This window comes from Squalius cephalus (genome assembly GCF_949319135.1).
Source record: "Squalius cephalus genome assembly, chromosome: 5".
Lineage (NCBI taxonomy): Eukaryota > Metazoa > Chordata > Actinopteri > Cypriniformes > Leuciscidae > Squalius > Squalius cephalus.
The window spans coordinates 36,243,340-36,267,609 of record NC_137126.1 but is presented as its reverse complement, the minus strand read 5'-3'; the positions used below and the strand labels follow the sequence as shown (position 1 = coordinate 36,267,609).

Genomic DNA, 24,270 nt, shown 5'->3' with positions numbered 1-24,270 from the left:
ATTTAGGTGGTCTTCTGGGAATACATGGAAATATCTGTAAATGGGATGTGCATGAAAGATGAAAACAATGTGCGGTCTTGTTAGGATTTAAGCTAATGAAACAGCTCAGTGCTTTAGAGACGTGCTTTAACCTCAAGGACAACAAAGAAGACAATTACCAAAAACCTAATATTGAGCTCACTGTTGAGGTCGTTTTCCTTATTCCAATCATTTAGGATACTAGACAAATTTGTTTTAGACTTAAATGGTGCATAGCATTAGTTGTTGTTAGGGCAAGTTCTGGGTGGCACAATTTGTAAAATTGTTTGATCATTCGTCAGAAGGTTTTTTTTAACTAGAAATAAAATCAGAAATGAAAGCATGTGAGAATCAAGCTCCACACCTCTGATCACAGGTGAGAGTTTTTTTTTTTTTTTTTTTTTCATTATTATTTAAATGAATACATATTTTACATGATGTAGCCTGCATGTGCCATTATAAAATGTTACTGCTATGGAAAGTGGAAAAAAAATATGAAAGATATTTTTAAGGCGACAGCATATTTTAAAAAAACATGGCCTTCATCAGCCAATCTGATTTCATAAGATGCTAGAAAAGATTAACAAAGGCAAATTTTCAGTACTTGGTGGGCTAATCAAGGGTCAGAAGCATGCAAAGTTTCATCCGGTCTGGACAGAAGAGGGCGCTATAACAGTGGGAAACAATATACCAGTTATAGCCTACATGTAAATGGCACGGATTTGGTGTTAAAACTGTATTATTAGCTATTAATAATTTAATTATAAATATGAATAATGTGCAATGACTCCAAATGACTGCTCCTTGCAACAATATTTGCTACTTATTATGCAGAAATTAATATTTTCATAACTAAACATTGTTTGTTTGTAAAGATGCCACCTCGTGACTGTATGGCCTGACGTCGGTCTTTCCCTATTTTTTTTACAGTCTATGGTCTTTCCATTATTTGCGTTCCTCCTTAACTAGCTTTAACAGCCTGCGCGCATTTAGTTAGTCATTCACGAACACATTTTCCCTTTTCGCTCCAATGCTCTTGGAACCAGTGCGAAATCATGACACTTTAAGTCATAATAAAATGTAAAAAACTAAAATAATCATAATAATAAGCATCTGAAAAACATTTCGAAACTGTTACTGGAAGAGAGTCAAGAATGAAGATACATTTGTGATGTTATGCAACTACTCTTGGTCTGTCTTGAAGAAGCACGAGCTTCCCAGAACGAAACACAAGTTCGCAGTTAAAGTTCCAGTTGCATGTCCACACTCGACACTTACACTACAGCACTTGGTAAAGCCCACCCATTTCTTAGCTCATCGAGCCTCTTCAATTATGCGCGTATAATGCAGGAATAAGAATACGCTGAATTTATGGAAAGCATGACTGGGAAAACAAGACTATTACACAGGTAAATAAAGCGCTAAGCAGAGCAGTGTGTTATCTCGGGTAACTGCCTTTTTTGGATGAAACGAAAACTTATATCCTACAGGGATTTTCTCTCAGGCATGTTAAAACTTGTGTTTCAGTTATCTCATCTCTCATTCCTCACAGGATTGTTGTTTTGCATGCGTAGTTACAAGAGTTTGCGACCTCTTTTCGTTAAAATGCACGAATGTATTTGTACAGTAAGTGTAAGTACTGTATGTTTTGTTTCGGTCACTGTTTCTCCCTTCTATTCGTTTTCATTTCTTCGGCTAGATGGCGGTATTTTAAGTTCTGAATTTTGTTTCTCTTTGAGTCTCATAATTTCACTCAATAATTCCCGGAAAAGGATGTGTACGTAATTTTCCACCGCACGCTAAAGCATTGTTTATTTGTCTGGCAAAGATCTGCAATGCTGGAAGTATCCAGGAGTGCCTGAAAGTATTCACGACTGACTGACTCTACTGTAAAAGAGATTTGAGGGGAAATGGTATGTTGCATCACACACACATAGACACACACACACACACACACACACACACACACACACACACACACACACACACACAGGTTTCTATGTTTTATGGGGACTTTCCATAGACATAATGATTTTTATATTGTATAAACTGCATATTCTATCCCTTAACCCTACCCCTAAACACAACCCTCACAGAAAACTTTCTGCATTTTTACATTTTCAAAAAACTTTGTTTTCTTCATGGTAACCAAACATTTCCCCACCACATAAGGTTTACCACACACACACACACACACACACACACACACACACACACACACACACACACACACACACACACACACACTTATCAGTGTTATTTTAGTAATATTTTGTTTCATGTTTAAGTACTTTAGTTGCTTTTGTCATTTTTATTAATTTTTTTAATATCGCTATTTAGCTTTAATTTATTATTTCAGTTTTAGTTTTAAGAATTGTATACTTCCAACGTATTTTATTTCAGTTAGTTTCCAAGACAACATTTCTCATTTTTATCTAATATTTGATTTCACATTTATTTTAATGAATAGAACATTTTAATAGGTGTAGTTAACAATAACAACTAATGTAGTGGAAAAAGTGGTCTATAATATGACAAACATTACAACACTTTTCCCTTCAGTCTAGACGCACTTGGATCCAGGCCACTTTTTACAAGAGAGAATGTGTCAAATTTCTGCCAGCCTCACGTGATCATCACAGGTGTGCTTAATAATCTTGATTGTCATATCTGCATATTATCTTTTATTGATGATAAGTGTAATTTAGGTTATTAATTTAGTCTTAAAAGACTAATGAATTGCAATTTTTACTGTTTTGCAGGTGTTATCCAGTATGTCAAGTGTGCCAAAGCTTAGTAAGGTATTATTTATTTTGATCATCAGTACATATATTCTCTATTTATTTCCATGAAAATGTTTTTCTCATTTTCCTTCTTTTTACGTAAAAGCTCACAGTCATGGAAATTTTTATGATTCGTAAGAAATCATAGTAAAAATGTTCTAGTCATACATGGTCACGATTTAAGTAAAACAAGGGAACAAATGATTGCAAAGTGGCCACGTTAATAAATTAAGGGTACAAAATATTATATTGTGCGCACAATTTACTTAAAACGATGGAACGAATTAGTAAAACGTGCCGGTGCATTAGTAAATTGTGGGAACAAATTGTTAATTTGTGGCCACAATATACATATTTTTTTCTCGCATGTCATGTGCGGTGCTCCATATAGTCATGCTCAGCCATAAAATATTTCATTGTAAAGATATTGCTCTTTGTGAGTGCGATCTCTATAAAATAATTTTTCAATTCCTTACCCAGTAATCATGACTGGAAAAGTCATAGTAAATCGCTGGTCAAAAGTTTCAACAGTCTCAAAGTGTCATCTCTGTCCTCAGATGTTGTTGTGGGAGGCTGATCGCGGAGCATGTGGGTCCATACTCTGGCTTGCTGGGACATGGCCCTGGGGCAGACCCTACTTATGAGGAGTGGTCAGTGCTGCGACACACCAGCATCAGCCCCACCGATGCTTTCGGATCGCTGGACTTCCAGGGCAGCACAAAGCGCACATGTCGTCCCAAGGTTAGTGCATACAAGGACAAAAAAACTCATCATTGTAGATGCCTATTAACAGTGCATATATAATATGGGATCACGCATAGTACATTAAGAGCTATTTTCTCTACAGTATGTGCGTCTTTCCTGTGACACTCCACCAGAGCTCCTGGTGCAGCTGATGCTGAGAGAATGGCACATGGAGATGCCCAAGCTGGTGATATCTGTGCACGGAGGGACTGAAAACTTCTCTCTGTCTCCACGTGTGTGTCAGGCCTTCAGCGCAGGGCTCATCAGAGCTGCAGAGAGCACTGGAGCTTGGATACTGACTGATGGGATCAATACGGGTTTGTGTTTGTGGGTGCTAGTGGTATATGTGGAATGCACTTTAAACATCTTGTGTTTGCTATCACACTATTTTCTAGTGAAGTAGTTATATGTTGTATTAAAATATAAATAAATACTGCAATAGCATATAAATAATATTAAAATAACACTGATAAGGTAATTTTGATATCAAAGAGAGTTTATGCATACCTGTAATTCATTATGGCCTTATCAGTGTTATTTTAATATTATTTAAGTGCTATTGTAGTATTTATTCATATTTTAATACAACATTATAACTACTTCACTAGAAAATAGTGTGATAGCAAACACAAGACGTTTATACTTTCAGATTTTAGACAATTAGATTTTATTTTAAAAATTTTATTCGTTTTTTTCAGTTAGTTGACAAAGCAATATTTTTACTCTTACGTTTTTTTTTTTCAATCTAATATTTATATTTTATATTTTATTTCAGGTTTATTTTAATTACTGAAAACAATTTTTAATAGTTTTAGTTAACAATAACAACTGGACATTATTTTTCCTTGCATCCAGGTGTGTCTAAGTATGTTGGTGATGCTGTCAAACTGTATGGGTCACATTACCACAGGAAGAGGAATGTTGTAGGGATCACACCCTGGGGGATTATTGAGAATAACAGTGACCTTATCGGCCATGATGTGAGTTTTTATTCTTTTTCTACATTATACTATTGAATTATATTGCACAGTGGGATCTGAGGTCATTCAAAATCAGATTGAGGGTACGTTCACACGACAACGATGTACAAAAAAAACGGAAATGTTTTTCCTTGCTTTTTTGAAAAGTTTCACTTACAGACGACAACGTTGTCAAAACGATCCCCATTCATAGTGATCCACGAAAACGACTATATATTGAACACGTAATACGCATGCGCATGACATCACCGTTTTCTCAAATTCATGTTTTTGTAGTTTACACAGAGACGATAATAGTATCGTTTTCAAAAACGTGCCTGTGGAAACCCATTTTCAAAAGTTTGTGTTTTCAGGCCCCCAAAACGACGTTGTGTTGTAAATGAACGGCCAAAACGCATAAAAACGTTTCCGTTTTTAGTTGAAAACGTTATTTCTGAGTCACTGATAAAATAAGTAAATTTATGACATTGATCATGAGACTCTTTGTACCAACGGTCAGATGTTAGATCTCTTTAGATCATTCTTAAATACTACTGGAGACCATGATCATCAGTTTTGACACAAACTTATGGAATTCATGGAGCTCAAGTGCTGCTGTCATTAGTGCAAAAAAGGGACGAACCAAATATTCTGAAATATTAATGATTAAATTCAAGTTTTCACTCAAATTGTTATACTGATTTTTATAAAACTTCTCAACAGAAAATAATTTTTCTTTAATAAAGGACTTTTGGACCCCTTGTGTTGGCAGTGCAAAGAAATTAGCACCTAGCATTGTAATTGTTGTTATTTTGTTATATTATTATTTCCTGTATTTTGTTCTGGGTCTGCTATACTGATGTTGGGGTTTATGGTCCTATGTCAGGCTCTGAGGCACTACCAGGCTCTGGGTAATCCCCTGAGTAAACGTGCCAGTCTGAATGGCATGCATTCGCACTTCCTGTTAGTTGATGATGGTACTATGGGTAAATCAGGTTGTCAAAATGACCTGAGGAAGAGACTGGAAAGGCATGTACACTTTCAGAAGATCCACCCAAGTAAGAGTTTTCAACAATGTCAACTGTTTTTGTTAAGTTAAATGATATGTGCATGTGTGATGTGTTTGTGTGTGTGTGTGTGTGCTCATTTTAAGGGCTGCCTCAGCATGTGCCTTTAGTGTGTGTTGTAGTAGAGGGGGGTCCTGCCATCCTTTCTGTGGTGCTGGAGTATGTGCACAGAAGTTCTCCTGTGCCTGTGCTGGTGTTTGAGGGAACAGGCAGAGCTGCAGACCTGCTGGCTTTAATACACAAACAAACAGCTGTAGACAGGTGTGTCTGACATAAATGTGTATGAATTTAATAATATTTTGGTGCTATTATATGGAATATTTTGACCATTGTTTCTGTGTATGGCTCTTGCACATATATTTGTCACAGAAAGTTGGATTCCGATATTAAAGTGGATGTCCTGCTGAGGATTCAGGATATGTTTGGAGTGGAGAGAGCAGAGTCCATTGAACTCCTTAACATACTTATGGAATGCATGGAACATAGAGAGCTTGTAAGTTCAGTAGCCTTATTTTAGATCTCTCTGGAATACTTGATTGTGATTGTTAAAGTTAAAATTAGGGTTAATAAAGACATTTAATTTCAGCAAAGTTTAATGTTTGCAGTTAAATGCTCTTAATTTAAAAAAAATAATAATTTAAAAATAAAATTATTGTTTGAGACTGAACAAAGAACCTAACAAATGCGACTTAAAAGTATATAAGTAAAAATGATTCATTCATACTCGTTCATATTAAAGATGAAATCTTGTTAAACATGTGGTGTATAAGAAAAACAAATTGCGCATGATTATTATGATCATTATGGTTATTATTATTCTTTTATAGTTATTTCTTTGATTGATTCCTTTCAAACATATTATTCTTGTATTGATCCATTTATACTTTTTTTCTATTGTATCTTTTAATATCATATACTCATAGTTATACTCATATTCATGTGTTCTATTCTATCCGGTACAGGAGAAGGGCTTATTAATTACGAAAACGATTATTTCCTTTTTGCCATTTATATATTTTTATTTTAGTTCGTTTTTCAGTAACTGTTGTTAGATTAGTTTAGTTTTAGTTTTTCATTTATGTTGAAATCTCCATTTTGTTTTAGTTTATGCAAAACATTTTTTGGACCAATAGTTTCAGTAAAAATAACCTTTCTAACCTAACCGAAAATAACCTTTCTCTCGAGTTTCCTACATAGCTCTGCTAGCTTCATGTCTCTTGTATCACTCAGCATTCTCTTTCTTTCTTCATAATAAAATGTAAACTAAAACTAATTATTAAACTGTCTATTTTATTATGTTTTATTTTTGGTGCCAAGAAATGTACTAAGCTTCCAATCTGGATCCTGATCACTCTTTACTTTTTATGAATGACTGTCTGTAAATGTTCTGTATTCACTGGATATTCACTGGATAGATGATGATGAATTACTTGATCTCTTTTATTATGCGATCACCATAGTCAAAATGTTCTGACCCATTAAAGAATTATTATTTTTTTAAATAAGGTGCTAAAATAAAAAAACGTACTGAGTGTACAAAATGTACAGTGGTATCCTCTGTCTTGGTAACACCGCTCTCAGGAGATACCGATCAGCTTATTTGTAGATTGTTATCGTCAGTTCAGGAAATGTTATTCAGTCCTAACATTCTTGAGAACTTCAGCAATGTTCTTTTCTATCTAAACTGTGAACCTAATGCAACATACTCCAATCCCCTTCTGCATTTCTTTGGCTGTTTCCTCTTCTTCCGTCTTCTTCTTCCTCTCTCCTCCTACTTGGCGGTAAACACTGGTTGTTTTGTGTGATAAGATGCCTGCTGTGTATCGGTCTCTGTCACTACGCCGAAAGCTCTGATGCTAAGCCTCCATCAAACGGAATGTTGTAGTTTACCACACCCATCCCACATCTCTGAGCGTCTAAATTGAGAGAGAACAGAATAATTGGAATGATGGCGCATGAAACGTATTTCCATATTAATCGAGTAGAAGGGATTAATTTGGTCCCCAGGCATACAGATTCTTTGATTGGGTATGAATCACTCTTGTGAAGACGAAATGCCAAAGGCATGTTAAGAGAAGAACATCTCCTCTGGGTGTCTTATAGAGTTACATGCATTTATATATTGGCATGGGATGCTGGTGGTTTCAGACTAATACCAAACAAAATAAATAACTGCTGGCTATATTGAACACGACACAACGGCAGTGGCACTAGTTTGCAAATCTGTTTTAATGCTGGCCATCTGTGTTGATTAAAATTCATTTTTTATGTGCAACTTATGGACTCTTTTTTTTTTAATGAGGTCAAACTTCAACATTTTTTCATGTTAGATCACCATTTTTGACTCAGAGTCTGAGGACCTACAAGAGGCAGATGTTGCAATCCTGTCTACATCACTGAGAGGTATGTAATGCTTTATAATAATTATCATGTTATTTAAAGGTTGGATTAATGTGGTAATTCCCCCAAAAATGAAAATGCAGGTACCAGAGCTTCCCCTGAGGAGCAGCTGAATATCACGTTGGCCTGGGACAGGGCTGATATCGCAAAGGACCACATTCTGGTGTATGGACAACAGTGGCAGGTACAGTAAACAAGTTTTGTGACAAGCTTTTTTGAGTTAGAACAGATGTGTATAACCCAGCACTGGATTTTGTAGGTGGGATCTCTGGAGCAGACCATGTTGGATGCCCTGATAATGGATCGTGTCAGTTTTGTGAAGCTACTAATTGAAAACGGCATGACCATGAGCCGCTTCTTGACAATCTCTCATCTGGAACAGCTCTACAACATAGTGATTCTCATTCTCATACCACTTACATGAAGCTTTTGTCTCTGATATAAGCAAGCATCTCTGATCCTTCTTGTTCTTATGATAAATATATTTGTGTTTTCCAGCATAAAGGCTCATCAGATCATTTCCTTCGACACATCATTGAGGATGCCAAACAGGTTTGTGTAGAGGAAACCTTTTAAAATCTGTTCTGCATTGTGAATTTCATAGGTCAAGGGTTGTCAATTGGTCAACTGTTTTGAAAAATATTGTATCATTATATGACAATATCTGTCATTATAATAATATTTGACAATATTCCTCTTTTTACTGTATTTTTGATCAAAAAAATGCATCCTTGGCAAGCAAGTCTTACCAACCCCAAAATATATACTATATATAGTTACGTTAATAATAATTATTTTAATGGCTTTCCAAATTTTACATCATAAAGTATGTACATATATGAATAGGATAATAAATGCATGTTATTATTATAGGTCAGGCTTAAAATGTAACACTCAATTTTTTTTCTCCATTTGTCAATCCACCAAGGGGCCCTTGACCTGAAAAAGTGTTTCCTTAAGCATTTTCTTTGTTTTTGTAGACTCGTCTGCCTGCTGTTTATAAGATATCTTTAATTGACATCGGAATGGTGATTGAATACTTGATTGGTGGAGCTTATCGAAGCACGTATACACGCAAGAGCTTCCGAGTCATGTACGGTCGCTTCCATAGCCCAGCAAAGGTCTGCCTCCTTTCTGCCATCCAGCTGCTACATAATGACAAATATATTGTATGTTGTTTGTGTTAAGTCTGACATAGTGTTTTTGATCTCTGATGATTCGTTTGTAGAATAATTTTAGCCAATAACTATGCATTTGTGTGTTTTGAAATCTTTTGGCCAAGAATTTCCATTTCCTTTAGACATTTTCTAACTTAAATTTAATGAGCTATGTTGATCGGGGATAGGAGGGTGGTAAGGAGACATCCAGCCCCTTCAGCAAGGCCAGGAAAGCAGCTCGAACTCCAGAGACCTCCCAATCTCGCTCCCATTTCCACAGAACCGCTCAGCCGTTCAGACACCAGGTCCTTTGTGCTTTTTCATTCTGTTCATAGATGCAACAATGAGTCATGGAATTGCAAATACTTTCACAATCATTCCATTTATTAAAAACACCCAGAATTGTGTCTTTGCAGGAGGGTGCAGTAGCACCTCAGGACCTGAAGTCAGCCCAGAGCCCCGACTTTGTATGCACTTTTAACGACCTGTTTGTGTGGGCAGTGCTCAAGCATCGGCAAGAGATGGCGCTGTTCCTGTGGCAGCATGGAGAGCAGGCTATGGCCAGGGCGGTTGTGGCCTGCAAGCTCTACCGCGCTATGGCAGTGGAAGCCAAGGAGAGCAATATGAGTGACAGCATGGCCGAGGAGCTGAAGAAGAAGTCTCTGTCAGTTTCGTTTTTTCCTCATTCCAAAGCTAATTACAACTCCATGTGGCAAATGGCGTTTAATGGATATAACATTGGATTAGAAAGAACTGTATCTCGAGTTTAAAAATGTTGTGTTTGAAAGTTGTCAAAATAACGCAATGTGATTATACTGATTTTTTTAGAGAGTTTGGAGAGCTGGCTGTGGATCTCCTGGATCAGGCTTTCAGAGAGAACGAGCGCATGGCGATGAAGCTGCTGACTTGGGAGATGAAGGACTGGAGTAACTTCACCTGTCTGCAAATGGCCGTCTCCTCAAGACTAAGGCCCTTTGTGGCTCACAACTGCACTCAGATGCTCCTCACAGACTTGTGGATGGGCCGCCTCAACATGAGAAAGAACTCCTGGTTCAAGGTGTGTTGAATTGCTTAATAATTGTGTTTGAAAAGTGTGACATAATAAAATGGATTAACTTGTGTAGCTTAGCACTGTTTTTAATAGTTTCATTTTTTTTTCAACTATGCTGCAGAAAGGATAAATATCTGTTGCATTTAAAGGGTTAATATTTGGGGTGTTGTTTAATTATAAACATTATCATTTTGTAATTTTTCTCAATAATTACACATGCATAAGCACTCCATGCAACATGTTTCGATCCCATCCCCCTCTCTTACTCCAGAAGTTTCATTCGCTGCTGTAAGCTCCATGGTTCAAGGAGGCAAAAGTAAAACTAAGAAATTACTCAGGCAGGTCAGCTCTCCTAGAAGCAGAACGGAAGTGACACAAATAACTTGCATTTCAAACATATTTGTCAAGCTGGCAGCCGTGTGCCTACAGATTCATTTTATTTTTGTTCTTTTGTCATTTATCATTTTACAGCAGAGTTGTGACCCAGATCTGTTTTTTAACGGCTGTTGTCCAAAAACCACTTCCTTTCATGTCCAGATTATTGCCAGTATTCTGATGCCTGTGGCCATTCAGATGCTAGAGTTTAAGAGTCAGGCAGAGATGTCCCATGTTCCTCAGCCCCAGGAAGCCTTGCAGTTTGGGTGGGACCCAGGAAGCCCAGGGGCATCAGAACAAGAACGGGCGCCAAATGCAGTAAGTAATTTAGACAGACTCACTGTAACAATACACCACACACCAATTATGTTTTTGCAGCTGGGGAGCCCATTCAGTTTGTTAGACTGATTCAAACTGACCACTCTTTTATTTTATTTTATTTTTTATTAAAGCTGTAGTCTACGATGTTGAAAATCGGTCGAGAATGCCTGAGACGGTTGGGAAGTTTTAAAAAACTCATCCCGCCCCTCCACACACACACCCCTCCCCTCTGTGCTACCTGATCCCTCCCACCGGGAAACGACCTGAACAACATCACTCAGTCAAGCTGTGATCACCGGTAGTAAACATCCTCTCTCACAGCTGAAAGCAGTGAACACATAAAGCCTTGAAGGAATGAACACTTACAATTTTGACTGATTGACGTCATTTACTTTCACAACATTGCTTAGTCGCTTCAATCTAATGACCTCGCTAATGACACATCATATGTAAAGTTGACTTTCGACACTTGAACTTAGTTGCTTCATCAACAATTCAATGTCACCATTGTCCTAACAAAATAGCTCAGAGGCACACGTTTGAGTTCACGCCCACGCAAGATTAGCAAAACATGCAATGTTCTAACAGAAACCCGCTAGGCCTACTGAAATATATTCAAGCACTTCAAGAAATATAATTACTTTGACCCGTGATAGGCGATGCTAAACGGCTAACAGTCCAATGCCGACCGGCAGCATGAGCATGTTGTCAGACTGATAAAAAGCTATTTATGTAACACCTCACACCATAAAAGTATAAATAAATGCTTACCTGCTCAACAAAAAGTCAGCCGTGAGTGTAGGGGCAAGCAGGGCCGCTTGCTGCTGTCGGTTTGTTTTTTCTCCATTGCTGAGCTGATGCTACTTTGCTAGCTACCATAGACTGTCAGCGCGAAATTTCATATCGCAGGAGGGGGGCGGGGCGGGGCGGGGTGGAGACGCGAGCGCCACGTGGAGTTTCAAGTGGAGCAGGGGATTGGATGAGAGCAGTTGACCAATGTAAGCTGTCCGGCCGGACAGCTTACATTGGTCAACTTCTCTGCAGCTGTACACCCAATAGAGTGAATGGATTTTTTTCATTCTTTTTTCTCTTCATATTGTTAGGATTGTACTGTAGAACCATAACCAGCATCTGAACGAGGTTATTAATAATGAACAATCTTTGAAATCGTAGACCATAGCTTTAAGTAATGAGAGTCATTCATTTGTAAATCAAACTATACTGGTCATGCTGTATAAACTACAATAAAGCTATTCTTTTGAAGAAGCAAAACTACATTTAGTAGTTTACTACAACTACAACTTAGTTTTAAATCTGTCACCCTAACTAACCTAGTTAATTCTGTGCAGGGTCTTGAATTTGCCTGAACTGTCCAAATGAACCGTTTCACTAGAGGGCTATTCACACCTAGAATGCTAAATATAAAGATAACTATATTAGTGTGCAGAGATGTATTCTAAGCATGTGCTGCAGTTTTGTTGTCTGCCACTTTAAATTCTCGAGCTTTTAAAAAGCCTTTTGCATTCTGATTGGCTGTCAATGTTTTTGGCGTGCAGGAGCTGGAAAAATCATACAAAAATTGAAAGGTTGGACTTCATTATTCTCATAGAATTAAGAAGATTATTAAAACTTTTTAGTTATAGTTATCATTAGAGGTTTTATCCTTGGTGTGGATGACCCTTGATAGAGGATAGTTTGAAGAGTTTGTTTCTTTCCTCAGCTCACGCGGCTGTAAAACTGCTTGCACAATACAATATGAAATTAACACGGGAATGTAGCCACATTATTACTCATTAAAAAACTAGTCATGGTATGACCTCACTACTCTCACTAAGTTGTGACTCCACTACTCTTACTAAGTTGTGACCACACTACTCTCAGTTAGTCACTTCCCAATACTGCGCAATATGAGTCTTTGACTTCTTATGGCACAGTGTGTAATTTACATTGACAGTGGTCTTTCTCTAGATTCAGGGTGATGAGGAGAGAGGGAGTAGATGTCTTTGTCCCTGGACCAGAAAGGTGTATGACTTCTATACTGCTCCAGTGGTCAAATTCTGGTTTCACACAGTAGGTTTCCCCTTAATTCCCCTGAGCTTTCCCTATTCTTTCACTACACCCTCTCGCTCCATTTGTCACCCTTTTCAACCTTCCATCTCTGAAGATCTGATTTGTCCACACAGATGGCATTCTTGGGTTTCCTCATGATGTTCTCTTATACTGTGCTGGTGAGGCTGGAGGAGAAACCCAACATTCAGGAGTGCTTGGTCATAACTTACATCCTGACCATGGCAGTGGAGAAAGCTCGAGAGGTAAAAGACATATACAGTATGACATCATCAATGTCTGCTTTAATATGTGAATGGTTGGCTCAGTGCCCTTTGCAGCTGTTCATGGCAATTAAATAATAAAATGTTTCTTCGAAATGTCTTATCTTAACCAAGCTGGATTCCGAAGGTCTTCTGGAAGGTACTATCTCTTTCTGATTAGGGAGTTTTCAACTTGACCCTGAGAATGCCACTGTCCGACTCCCCCATCCTCTGTTATCTATGAACTCAGCTACAGTTCATTGATGGGAATTATTAACAGAGTTCTGACATAGCCTATATGTTTGAGAGATTGTTTATAGTATTTTGGTTAGAAATATACTCTGAATAACAAATATCTATCTATCTATCTATCTATCTATCTATCTATCTATCTATCTATCTATCTATCTATCTATCTATCTATCTATCTATCTATCTATCTATCTATCTATCTATCTATCTATCTATCTAGCTGTCTCTCTGTCTCTCTGTCTCTCTGTCTCTCTGTCTGTCTGTCATGACATATTGCATATAGCTTATTGTTGGGCCTATCCACTAGTCAGTCCACAAGGGTATCTGCTCCAACAAACATCCTTAATATCACTGTGAGGTGGATAGGCCCAACAATATGCTAAATTATTAGCATGACATATATGTAACTTTAGAGTTTTCACGTGCTCAACAGCTAATAATTCACAGTAATCATTATAAAGAAACCATTCCCGTATCCTTATTGTTAGTGAACCTGTATTTCAATTTGGCTGGGTCGAATATTATTTTATCTTGCATTACGCTTTGTTCCTGATGATCAAGGTAGCATGTCAGTTAACCTGTTAATTTGCGTCTGTCTAATTCGCCTGGCTTTTACCAAGTGACAGATGAATTTGTGCCACAATACAGTACTCTTTGATTTCATGCATAATATTGGATGTAAATGACAAGAGATATGGGAAGAGTTTGAACTTTTATATGGTTATGAACATTTTATTATTTCCATTTAGCAGTTTTTATTTCTCTGCTGTCCATGACCCTTTAGAACAAACCTGCTACTCAATTTTGGTTCATAACCCACCAGTTGAGAGCCACCGATTGACCTATTAAGTATATTATGTTGAGAGTTATGATAATGGGTACTGTGTGTTTTCTAGGTGTGGGTATTGGAGCCCAGGAAGTTCACTAAAAAGTTAAAGGTGTGGTTCAGTGAGTACTGGAATATCAATGACTTCATGGGCATCCTCCTGTTCATGGTTGGGGTCTCCCTCCGGTGGCATCAAGAAACGCGCTTAGCCAGTCATATTGTCTACTCTTTGGATTTTATCTTCTGGTCTGTCAGACTTCTGGACCTGTTCGCTCTGAATCAGCATGCAGGACCCTACCTGACCATGATCACCAAAATGGTGTGTAATTTAAATGTATTAGTAGATAAGTCTACATGCAACATTTACTGTAATGTTTTTTTTTAACTCAGAATTAAAAGATCTTTTATAACTTTGAGATGTGTTTCACAATAATAGATAATACAATTTAAAATGTGTATATATGACTTTCTCCCACAGATGAGCAATATGTTCTATATCGTAGTCATTATGGCGATTGTGCTGGTCAGTTTCGGCACGTCCAGGAAGTCTATCCTGTCCCCTGATGAGGGTCCGTCCTGGAGTCTGCTCAGAGATGTAGTCTTCCAGCCCTACTGGATGATCTTTGGGGAGGTGTATGCTGGAGAAATTGATGGTGAGTAAAACAAAAAGGCAAGACCATTCAGTCTGTCTGATTTGAATAAACCTTTTCCCACAGCTTTGATGTCAGAACATAGTTCACCCTTTACATCTTTTAGATGATTTACTGTATTATTTTTAATTGTAAGACATTTTTATTTTATATTCTATTGTGATCATCCTTTTTGTTTTTGCCAGCCTGTAGTAATCCTGAAACCTGTGTCCCTGGAGCCTTCCTCACCCCCTTCCTGCAGGCCGTCTACCTTTTTATTCAGTACATCATCATGGTCAATGTACTCATTGCCTTCTTCAAGTATGCACTTCATTTTCATCTTTAAGACTTGTCATTCGCTCACATATTTTGATCTGTTTCCTGGTGTAATAATGATACTTTTTTCTGTTGAGTTGTTGGACTAATATACGGCATGGCATCCAGATTGGAAGAGCATTGCAGCGTTGATGTATTGTTGGATCTTGGTTGCTTTGTGATGGTTTAACCTACTTTGCCTTATTATTCACTTCACAGCAATGTTTACTTTGACATGAGCTCCATATCGCGTAAGCTGTGGAAATATAACCGCTACCGTTACATCATGACCTATCAGGAGAAACCGTGGCTGCCGCCCCCTCTCATCCTTCTCAGTCACATGACTCTGTGTCTCAGTTCCATGTGGCAAAAGCACAGCAAGGCATCCAAACGGGGAAGAACTGGTCTAAGTAAGTGTGTGTTTGTATGTAATTTTATTAACCATCATAGTCCTCTGTGTTATGTCTTACAAAATTGACACACAGAGGTAGGATTGTGACAATACAAAAAAAGATGATAGTAGTGGATACATGGATATGTTCAGTGTTAGAACAATAGAACAAACATTAACAGCAGTATCAAGTATCCAAAAAAAATCCATAAATTGAAGATTAAATATATTATTAAATTAAAATATTTATTTTAATTTATGCATAGTATTCTTCACATAGTATTCCTCGCTGAGTTTGACTGAAAAGCAGATCTTTCTTTTAGAGGTATACATTTTTGTTCTGAAATTATTATTATTCTATTCCTATTGTGATGCATTATGAAATCTAAAATTTCACAATTCAATTGAGTCTCAATTCAATCCAATTAAATTATTTTGGAGAGATTCAAATGTTTGCTGAAGAAATAAAATTAAAGGGGTGGTTGATTATGATTTCACTTTTCTAACTTTAGTTAGTGTGTAATGTTGCTGTTGGAGCATAAACAGCATCTGCAAAGTTACAACGCTCAAAGTTCAAAGTAAAGGGAGATATTTGCTTTTAAAGAAATAATTTTTTAAGGACTTCAACAAACGGCTTGTAGGGACTACACAACATTCCTCCCGGGTTAGTGACATCACTAACCCTAAAATTTACATAAACCCCGCCCCCAGAACACGATTTATAGATTATCAAGACAGAAAAAGGACATAAGCTCTGAGCAGCAGCTCATTTGCATTTAAAGGGACAGACACAAAAACGGTGCATTTTTGCTCACCCTCAAAAAGTGACAACTTTAACATAACATGCTATATAAAAATATCTGTCGGGTATTTTGAGCTAAAACTTCACATACACACTCTGGGGACATCAGAGATTTATTTTACATATTGTAAAAAGGGCATTATACCACCCCTTTAAAAGACAGTATCTTATGCTCTATAGTCAAGATAATCTAGAAAATAATCAGGCTTTACATTCAGAGTCTCAAATTAGTCAAATGAGTTATTGATACAATACAAAAATAGAGCATTCTGTTGTTTCTTAAAGTCCCATTTTTATACAGGATATTATCACCAGTTAAGTGTATTGCTGGTACTGCATGTTTACAGAATTACTCCTGGCCCCAAATGATCTGAAGAAGTTGCATGAGTTTGAGGAGAAGTGTGTCGCTGGATATTTCAGAGACAAAAAGGAGAGTCAACATAGCAGCGAAATCAACCGGATTCGCTCTGCAGCTGACAAGTGAGTGCATCTCCCAGAACTCATTTGGATGCAGCAGGAAATTACATCAGTTTTGTTTTAGTTAATCTATCAGTTGACTGAACTTTGTATATGAAGTTATGCATCTGAATTCCTATTTTATATTATTTTGAGTTTGAGTTTATTTTCTTATAAAGCACATTCCTGCTGCAACGAGTGCAGCCTAAAGTGCTGTACAATACAGTCATAAAACCAAACATAACACAATAAAACAAGACTACTTGAAAGACCAAAATAGAGTTCTCTTTCTTGAGAACTAACATTTCTAGAAGGGGGCGCCCAAGTAATTAGAGATATGGGGCGAAGAGCTAAACAACCCAAGAGCTAAACAACAGATAAGGGCCCAAAACAACAACATCAGTTTGCTCTCATTTAAGTGGAGAAAATTCTTAGCCATCCAGCCTTTTACATCTTCAAGACACTTACTAATGTTGGAAAAGGACCTATCAATCGAGTACAATGGGACATAGAGTTGTGTCGTTGGCATAAAAGTAGTATGCAATCTGATGTTCTAAAAATAGAACCTAATGGTTTTGTTTATCTTAAATGGAATTGTAGAATAGTTTGTTTACTACAGTGTTTGTTTCTAGGACTGAAGAGATGGCTGGAATATTAGTTGAGGTTGCGGAGAAGGTCAATATCATCCAAGACGATCTGCGCACTTTAGATTGTCACTTGGGGCAGTTGCAGGACTTGTCTGCTTTAGCAGTGGACACTCTAAACCTCCTCTCAGCCACAGACAACCAGCAGCTAGAAGTGGCCCTTCTTGGTCAGAGTCAACCAATTACATGCCGCCATGAGCAAGTGTCACATAGCTGCTGTCTCCGCATTGGTGGAAGTGTCGCGCCCAGCCAAGCACTTCCGTCTCCGAAGCACTACCGCAGTATGCCACCTTCCCTGCTCCGAAGTTTGGGGCCTGGCCGGCAGCGTCCTTCCTTGGAGTTGCCACCAGGGACGAGTGTCGGACCCTTTGAGGTCAGGAGCAAATGCATGTTGGCAAACCCTGAGGAAGAAGATTATAGTTTTAGGTGGCCCCTACAGCATGGCGATTCAAGAGAAGGTGTATCAATGGAATGCGATCCCTCTTTACCTCACATATGCACTGGATGGAGGGACAAGGGAATGTATGGATCTGGGGAACCATCACGTGCCAGTTCTCCCACCATGCCATTTATGAGGGACTTACAGCTTCAACCCAGCCATGAGGAGTCTATGGAGGAAGAGGACGATGAGGACGACTTGCACGCAATATCCAGAGCCTCCAGCCACACGTTCCTGCTCGCAGACTCCCAGAGTGATGGAGACCGAGCAGCTGGGATCAAAAACCCGGCATTCTACAGGCTTGATGATGGTGAACGCTTCACAAGACCTCAAGGACTTTCAGGCAGGAAATGGGCCTATGATCTGGAGCAGAGCCGCTCGCTCTCAGCTAGTGTGGAGAAAATGGCCATGCCTGATACAGCAACATCAGAGCACGGCAGGCGGACGCTTCTTACGCCTCCCCACCACAGCCATGACCAGAAAGGTATAATGGATGCATATCATAACAATATACAAAGTAACAATCTCAGTTTCTGTTTAATAACCAGTTTATGACTATCTGTAATCTGTAGGATTATCTAAGATCTTTAGGAGACAAAAGTCATTTGGGAAAAAGTCCATAAAGACCAAAGCAGGAACTCCTGAGAATGTAAGCCATCCTGCTATGTCCGTTTAATTTAATTGCATGCAAGTTGTGCACGAGCGGTGATATTCCATGTAGCACTAGTGATAGTCATATGGTCAAGTGGTGCCTCTGTCTCCTCTTAGGTAAAACTAGATGAAATGCGGGGATGCATGCATGAGTTTGACCCACGCAGAAAAAGGAAGAGGAAAGTAAAAGGCCTGTTTGACCGGAGATTCAGAACCTCAGTCAGTCTAACCCAGCTGAGTATGTTTTTTTAAATACATTTACAGGTGTAATTATATGCATATATGTAAAAAAAAATATTATTTTTTCTTTAAGTATGTATTATTTCACCAAAACCCCTGCTGTATGTCACAAAAAGACAACAAGGCATTATTTTCCAAAACAGGAGCTTAGTTCATTTTTGTTAAATATCAAGCAATTAAGCAGTTTGCTTAGAATTTGCTTTTCTAAATTAGTTTAAAGTGTGGAATTGCTGGCAGAAATAAAATGACAAGTAACCCACAAAGTGACAATGGGATAATTTTTCATTTTATTTACTAGATGTTGACCAAGTGGATTCCACAAAACTGGCCCCATTATGGCTGGTAAGTTCACCTGTAGTGATTTGGTAATTTGATTTCTTTCCTGTTTGTGAGACATTTGATTTGGCTGTGTGTTATGATCACTCTTCAGAACACTGTGAGTCCAGGGCAGCCACTTTTAAGCAGCTGGGCCAGGTCTATCAGTCAAAGACCTTCGTAAGTTACGTTTTTGATTTGATGAGACATTTTAAGTAATCACAGAAAACATTTCTATCTGTTCACCAAATTTCTCTACTTCTTGTAGGGTAAGCAGTATGACACAAGAAGGTAATTGTACATACTTTATATTGTTAGTGTGTTTATGATGCGAGTAAATTTCATGGGTTTAATTTTGGTGAAAGACATGTTTTTTGTGCTCTCTCTTTGTCTGGTGTTAGTAAGGAGCTCTACATTTAAATTGACAGAAGATTTAGGCCAGCATTACTCTGGTGAGTAATAACTATAATAATCACCCCAAATATATATATATATATATATATATATATATATATATATATATATATATATATATATATATTTTTTTTTTTTTTTTTTTTTTTTTTTTTTTTTTTGATATATATATATGGCTGATCTCTTTTGGTGATTTTCTTTCTTTTTCTTTCAGCAATGGAGAGAAACAACCTAATGAGACTGGCTCACTCTATACCATTCACCCCTGTGTCATTATTGGGTAAAAATAATCAAACCATGGTTGTTATTTAACCAGTGATGGCCATATTTGGCTATTTTCATAAATGTCCTCTGCACTATTCAGGTGGTGTTGAGGTATGTATATATACACTGGAGGACACAGAAGCAGGATCTTCTCTTGGGAATCAGTCCTCTGGCATCTCCGCCTGGCTTCAGCACGGGCGTACCGCTGTTCTTCAACCGTTAGCCCACCAGGAAGTGCTGGATGGGGGTCTGCGCAGGGCCACCAAGGTGTTGTGTACCTGGGCTGAGGGTGATGTGTTGAAGCTGGGCTCAGTGTATGTCGTGAAAGCCTTTAGGCCAGAGGTGGTTCGCCTCTGGCAGAAAGTTTTCCCAATCAGCACTTCTCTTCATCTCTGTCTTCGGGTACATCTTTGACATTTTGAAAGATTATGAACAGTAATGTAAATAAACTGTAAATTCTGCAATTGATAGATTTACGTAACTTTCATTGTCAGATCATTTTTTTGATCTATTGATTATCACCTATTATCTACAGACAGTATATACAGTATATGTATTGTTTGGAATAATTAGTTTTTTTATGTTTTTGAAAGAAGCCTTTTATGCAACCTAGGTAGAATTTATTTGATGAAAAATACATGAATGTTGTGAAATATTACAATTTAAAATAAAAATTCCTGTGATGGCAAAGCTGAATTTTCAGCAGCCATTACTCTAGTCTTCAGTGTCTTATTATCCTTCAGAAATCATTGGAATGTGCTGATTTGGTGCTCAAGAAATATTTCTTATTATCAATGTTGAAAACAGCTTAATATTTTAAGCTGCATATTAATATGCAGCTTAATATTTTTTTGCAGAAATAAACCATAGTACACTACCATTCAAAAGTTTTAGGTAAGTAAGATTTAAAAAAAAGAAATGAATACTTTCAAATAAATTCTGTTCTATTGAACTTTCTATGTAAAAAAAAGTATCAGTTTCCACCAAAATATTAAGCAGCAAAAACTGCCTTTAACATTGGTAATAAGAGCCATTATTAACAATTGAGCTCCAATAATAACTGAGCACCAACTCAGCATATTAGAATGATTTCTGAAGGATCACATGACACTGAAGACTGCTTTGCCATCCAAATTACATATTAAAATATATTACCACTGAAAACAGTTATTTTAAATTGCAATAATATTTCACAATATTACTGTCTGCTATATAATATCACAACATTACTTAAACACAGCTTTGGTGAGCATAAGAGAGCCTAAAAAACTATTTAAAAAAAATCTTCATTCCAAACTATTCTCTCTGCGTCTCTATTGAATACTTCCTCTCCAACCTGTAGGAAATCCAACAACAGAGAGCAGCACAAAAACTCATGCAGCGATTCAACCAAGTTAAACCCAGCAGTGTTCCCTACAGTTCTAGGTCAGCATTATGAATTCTATCTGCATTATTATGATGATAAGAAGTTGATTATGTATATGACTATGTATAGTCTATGTATGTGTGCAGGTTTCTGAATGTCTCCTTGCTGCACTGGCGCTCAGATGGCCAGTGGCTGACTGTTGAGAAGAACATGAGTGGACATTTCAGGAAATACAACAATAACACAGGAGAGGAAATCTCGCCCTCCTCTGGTCTGGAGGAAGCAATTCTAGCGTTCTCTCACTGGACATACGAGTACACCAACAAGGAGCTGCTAGTGCTGGATCTACAAGGTATAGATAAGCTTACTCTAAGAGCTTGTATGATTATTATGATTGGAAAATTGATTGTGTTGGAAAGTTGTTGAACTGAATCTTTATTTTTATTATAAGGTGTGGGAGTGGACCTCACTGACCCCTCACTGATCAGAGTAGACGATAAAAGGTAAATAAGCACAACACATATGTAGCATCATAAATGTTTAAATATATTTACTAAAATGGGATATTTGTTTTTGGAAATGTGCAAATGCATTTGTTTACTCTGCTCCTAAGTAAAGTTTTCTCCTGTTGTAGCTCCTCTGGAGAGATGGCGTTTGGACCTGCCAATTTGGGTGATGATGCAATCCAGAGCTTTGTTCTCAAGCACACTTGCAACTCCTGCTGTAAGAAGCTCGGTCTCTCAGGTGAGGTAACACTCATGTCACAGGTTGAGGGTTGAACTTTCAGGACTCTTTTATTTTTTACTTCCTGCTGTGGCAGATCTCGCAAATACGGCCTACCTTCATGTTTCCAACTTTAGAAGTGATTTGATAGTTCATTTGAAAAGAGCAAACTTCAAAATGAACAGGAAAAGCCGTCTAATTAAGCCTGAAGGTTTAGAAAAAATTCTAATGAGGCAGAAATTATTTCATTTCCATGACAGCAAAGGCATGCAGAAGAGGGGCGTGGTTTCCTTTGTGGCATGTGGAGTGTTCTCTTTGATTACATATTTAATAGTTCTTTGTGCGTTAGAGAGTGTTGACTTTGATTAGATATTAATTACTGTCTCATGGAAGACATATGAGATGCCTGTTGTTTGTATCAAGAGGGAGGCTTTGCTTCAGAAGTACAGGGATAAAAAATAAACAAACAAACGAAAACCACTCCGCCACATTTGTTTGATATTTCAAAGGTGCTTTGTTTTTTATTCGTCTTGCGTCCTCTCCAAGAACCACATCAAATCAAAACAAATTATTAATGTACAATCCACAAATTTCATTTCGGATCTTAAGAAAAGCATCTCTCTGTGATAAATTATGTATATGCACCGCAATTGTGTATATTGTGTTTGGCTTTTCAGATTTGAAGAGTTGCGGCAGCCAAAAGAAGTCAGTTCCTGCCTTTGATGAGGCGAGCAGCACAGTTTAACCTCTGACCTGGAAATAGACTTTATCAAATCCACAGAGGGTATTCAAAGACTCCGAGACGCAGATCAGCTTCCAGTGGAGCTCGTCATGTTCACGTCCGGTTTCCTCTAATCCCTACTATATATATATAAATATATAAATAAAAGTAGTGTAAAAAGCTGCTCAAGGTGCCAAAACATTTTTGTTTATGTTGTTTTTGGCTGATGCTAGTTTATGATAAACAGTAACAGGTGCAAAAGTTGATAAGGGACGTCGTGTCAAAGATCTGATCTGACATTTTTCCATTTCACCTTTTTTATTATTAGTTCATGTCAATAACTATATTAATGTTTTAAACACTGTTTAAAATATGTTTTTTTTACGTTTAAAGAGAAATAAAATATAAACACAATCACAATGAACAAATGACAGTTCTCTCACTTTTGCTTTTAGTCTAGTCAAGGCGCTCCAACCATTAATACGTTGATGGTCATGGAAAACCTATTTCCAGGGAATTTTAAAATAGTTATTTCCAGGATATCATGCAAATAAATAAAATACTTTTACAGTACTTGTTTTCAAACAGTCTTTCTGAATAGTTGAGGTCACAAGTTTGCATACACCTTGCAGAATCTGCAAAATGTTAATTTAAAAAAAAGAAGAGGTATCATAAGTTGCATACTGTTTTTTATGTAGTACTGCCATGAATAAGCTAAGCTTCTTCTTTTCATAACATAACATAATGTCCACAAGACAAAATAGTATTATTATTATATGATTGAGTCCCTTGTTTGTCCTGAGCAGCTAAACAGTCCACTGTTCTTCAGAAAAATCCTTCACTTAATCTTTCCAACAGTGACTGTATGATATTGAGATCCAAGGAACTTGCTTGAGAAGCTTCTGATCATCCAGATGACGACACAGTATTAAGAATCAAGCATATGTAAAAATTTGAATTGGGGCTTTTGTGTAAATTCGGTTATTCATTTGGTCTTGTAGTCTATTTAAACATCTGTTATTGAAAGCCCGACTCAATCGGCCCAATGGAGGCATCCGGTCAGCGGGTGAAGGTTTTTGCGCGTTACTGTCTTTCCTCTTGGCAAAGTTATTTGATTAAATTAAATACATTTTCTCATATGTATTTTCTCGTTATTTCATCTGACTCCATAAATGAAAAGGTTTTAATGATATCTGTACATTATTAAATGTGAACAAATGTTTGACTATTCTTTTTAACTCTTTACTGAAAATAATGTCACAGTCAGTTAGAATAAAATCAAATTTTTACAATTTATTATGTCAGGTAAATGTATCATGCCAATTTCATAATCAGTTCAAAGATAATCAATACAATAACATCAATATGCTCAGAGATAAAGAGTAAAAGATGTAGGCTAAACCCGACATTTAGAAAAGTCCTTGAGGTCCTTCAACATTATGGGCTGATCTGAGTTACAGAATCGCCCCGAGCCTCTTGTTGCATTTCTTTATATAGACAGACCAAGGCAGAAACCTCTTTTCAAATGTAAACATGAGTTCACAGTGGGAATTTACATGAATCACCGTCCCAGACTTACTGGGGGCAGAGGTTGATTTACATGGAAACATTTGCTAACAATGGGAATTTGCATTGAGT

The 24,270-nt window shown here is 37.4% G+C and overlaps 1 protein-coding gene across 1 annotated transcript; it reads left to right on the top strand.

Annotated features, from left to right (window-relative positions):
* Nucleotides 1-1,285: 1,285 nt before the first annotated feature.
* Nucleotides 1,286-22,783, top strand: trpm6 (transient receptor potential cation channel, subfamily M, member 6). Its single transcript, XM_079871273.1, has 40 exons — nt 1,286-1,427; nt 1,847-1,931; nt 2,581-2,660; nt 2,781-2,819; nt 3,359-3,542; nt 3,649-3,862; nt 4,401-4,525; nt 5,391-5,562; nt 5,658-5,832; nt 5,941-6,064; nt 7,902-7,974; nt 8,055-8,155; nt 8,231-8,365; nt 8,470-8,523; nt 8,952-9,092; nt 9,317-9,433; nt 9,545-9,792; nt 9,957-10,185; nt 10,717-10,872; nt 12,844-12,945; nt 13,059-13,187; nt 14,333-14,581; nt 14,741-14,915; nt 15,098-15,212; nt 15,426-15,616; nt 16,747-16,879; nt 17,488-18,422; nt 18,511-18,587; nt 18,707-18,827; nt 19,128-19,171; nt 19,260-19,324; nt 19,413-19,435; nt 19,546-19,596; nt 19,773-19,838; nt 19,923-20,224; nt 21,165-21,247; nt 21,335-21,540; nt 21,640-21,691; nt 21,823-21,932; nt 22,589-22,783. The coding sequence occupies exons 2-40, from the start codon at nt 1,929-1,931 to the stop codon at nt 22,654-22,656; spliced, it is 5,667 nt and encodes a 1,888-aa protein (XP_079727399.1). The 5' UTR covers nt 1,286-1,427; nt 1,847-1,928; the 3' UTR covers nt 22,657-22,783.
* The last annotated feature ends 1,487 nt before the right edge of the window (nt 22,784-24,270 follow it).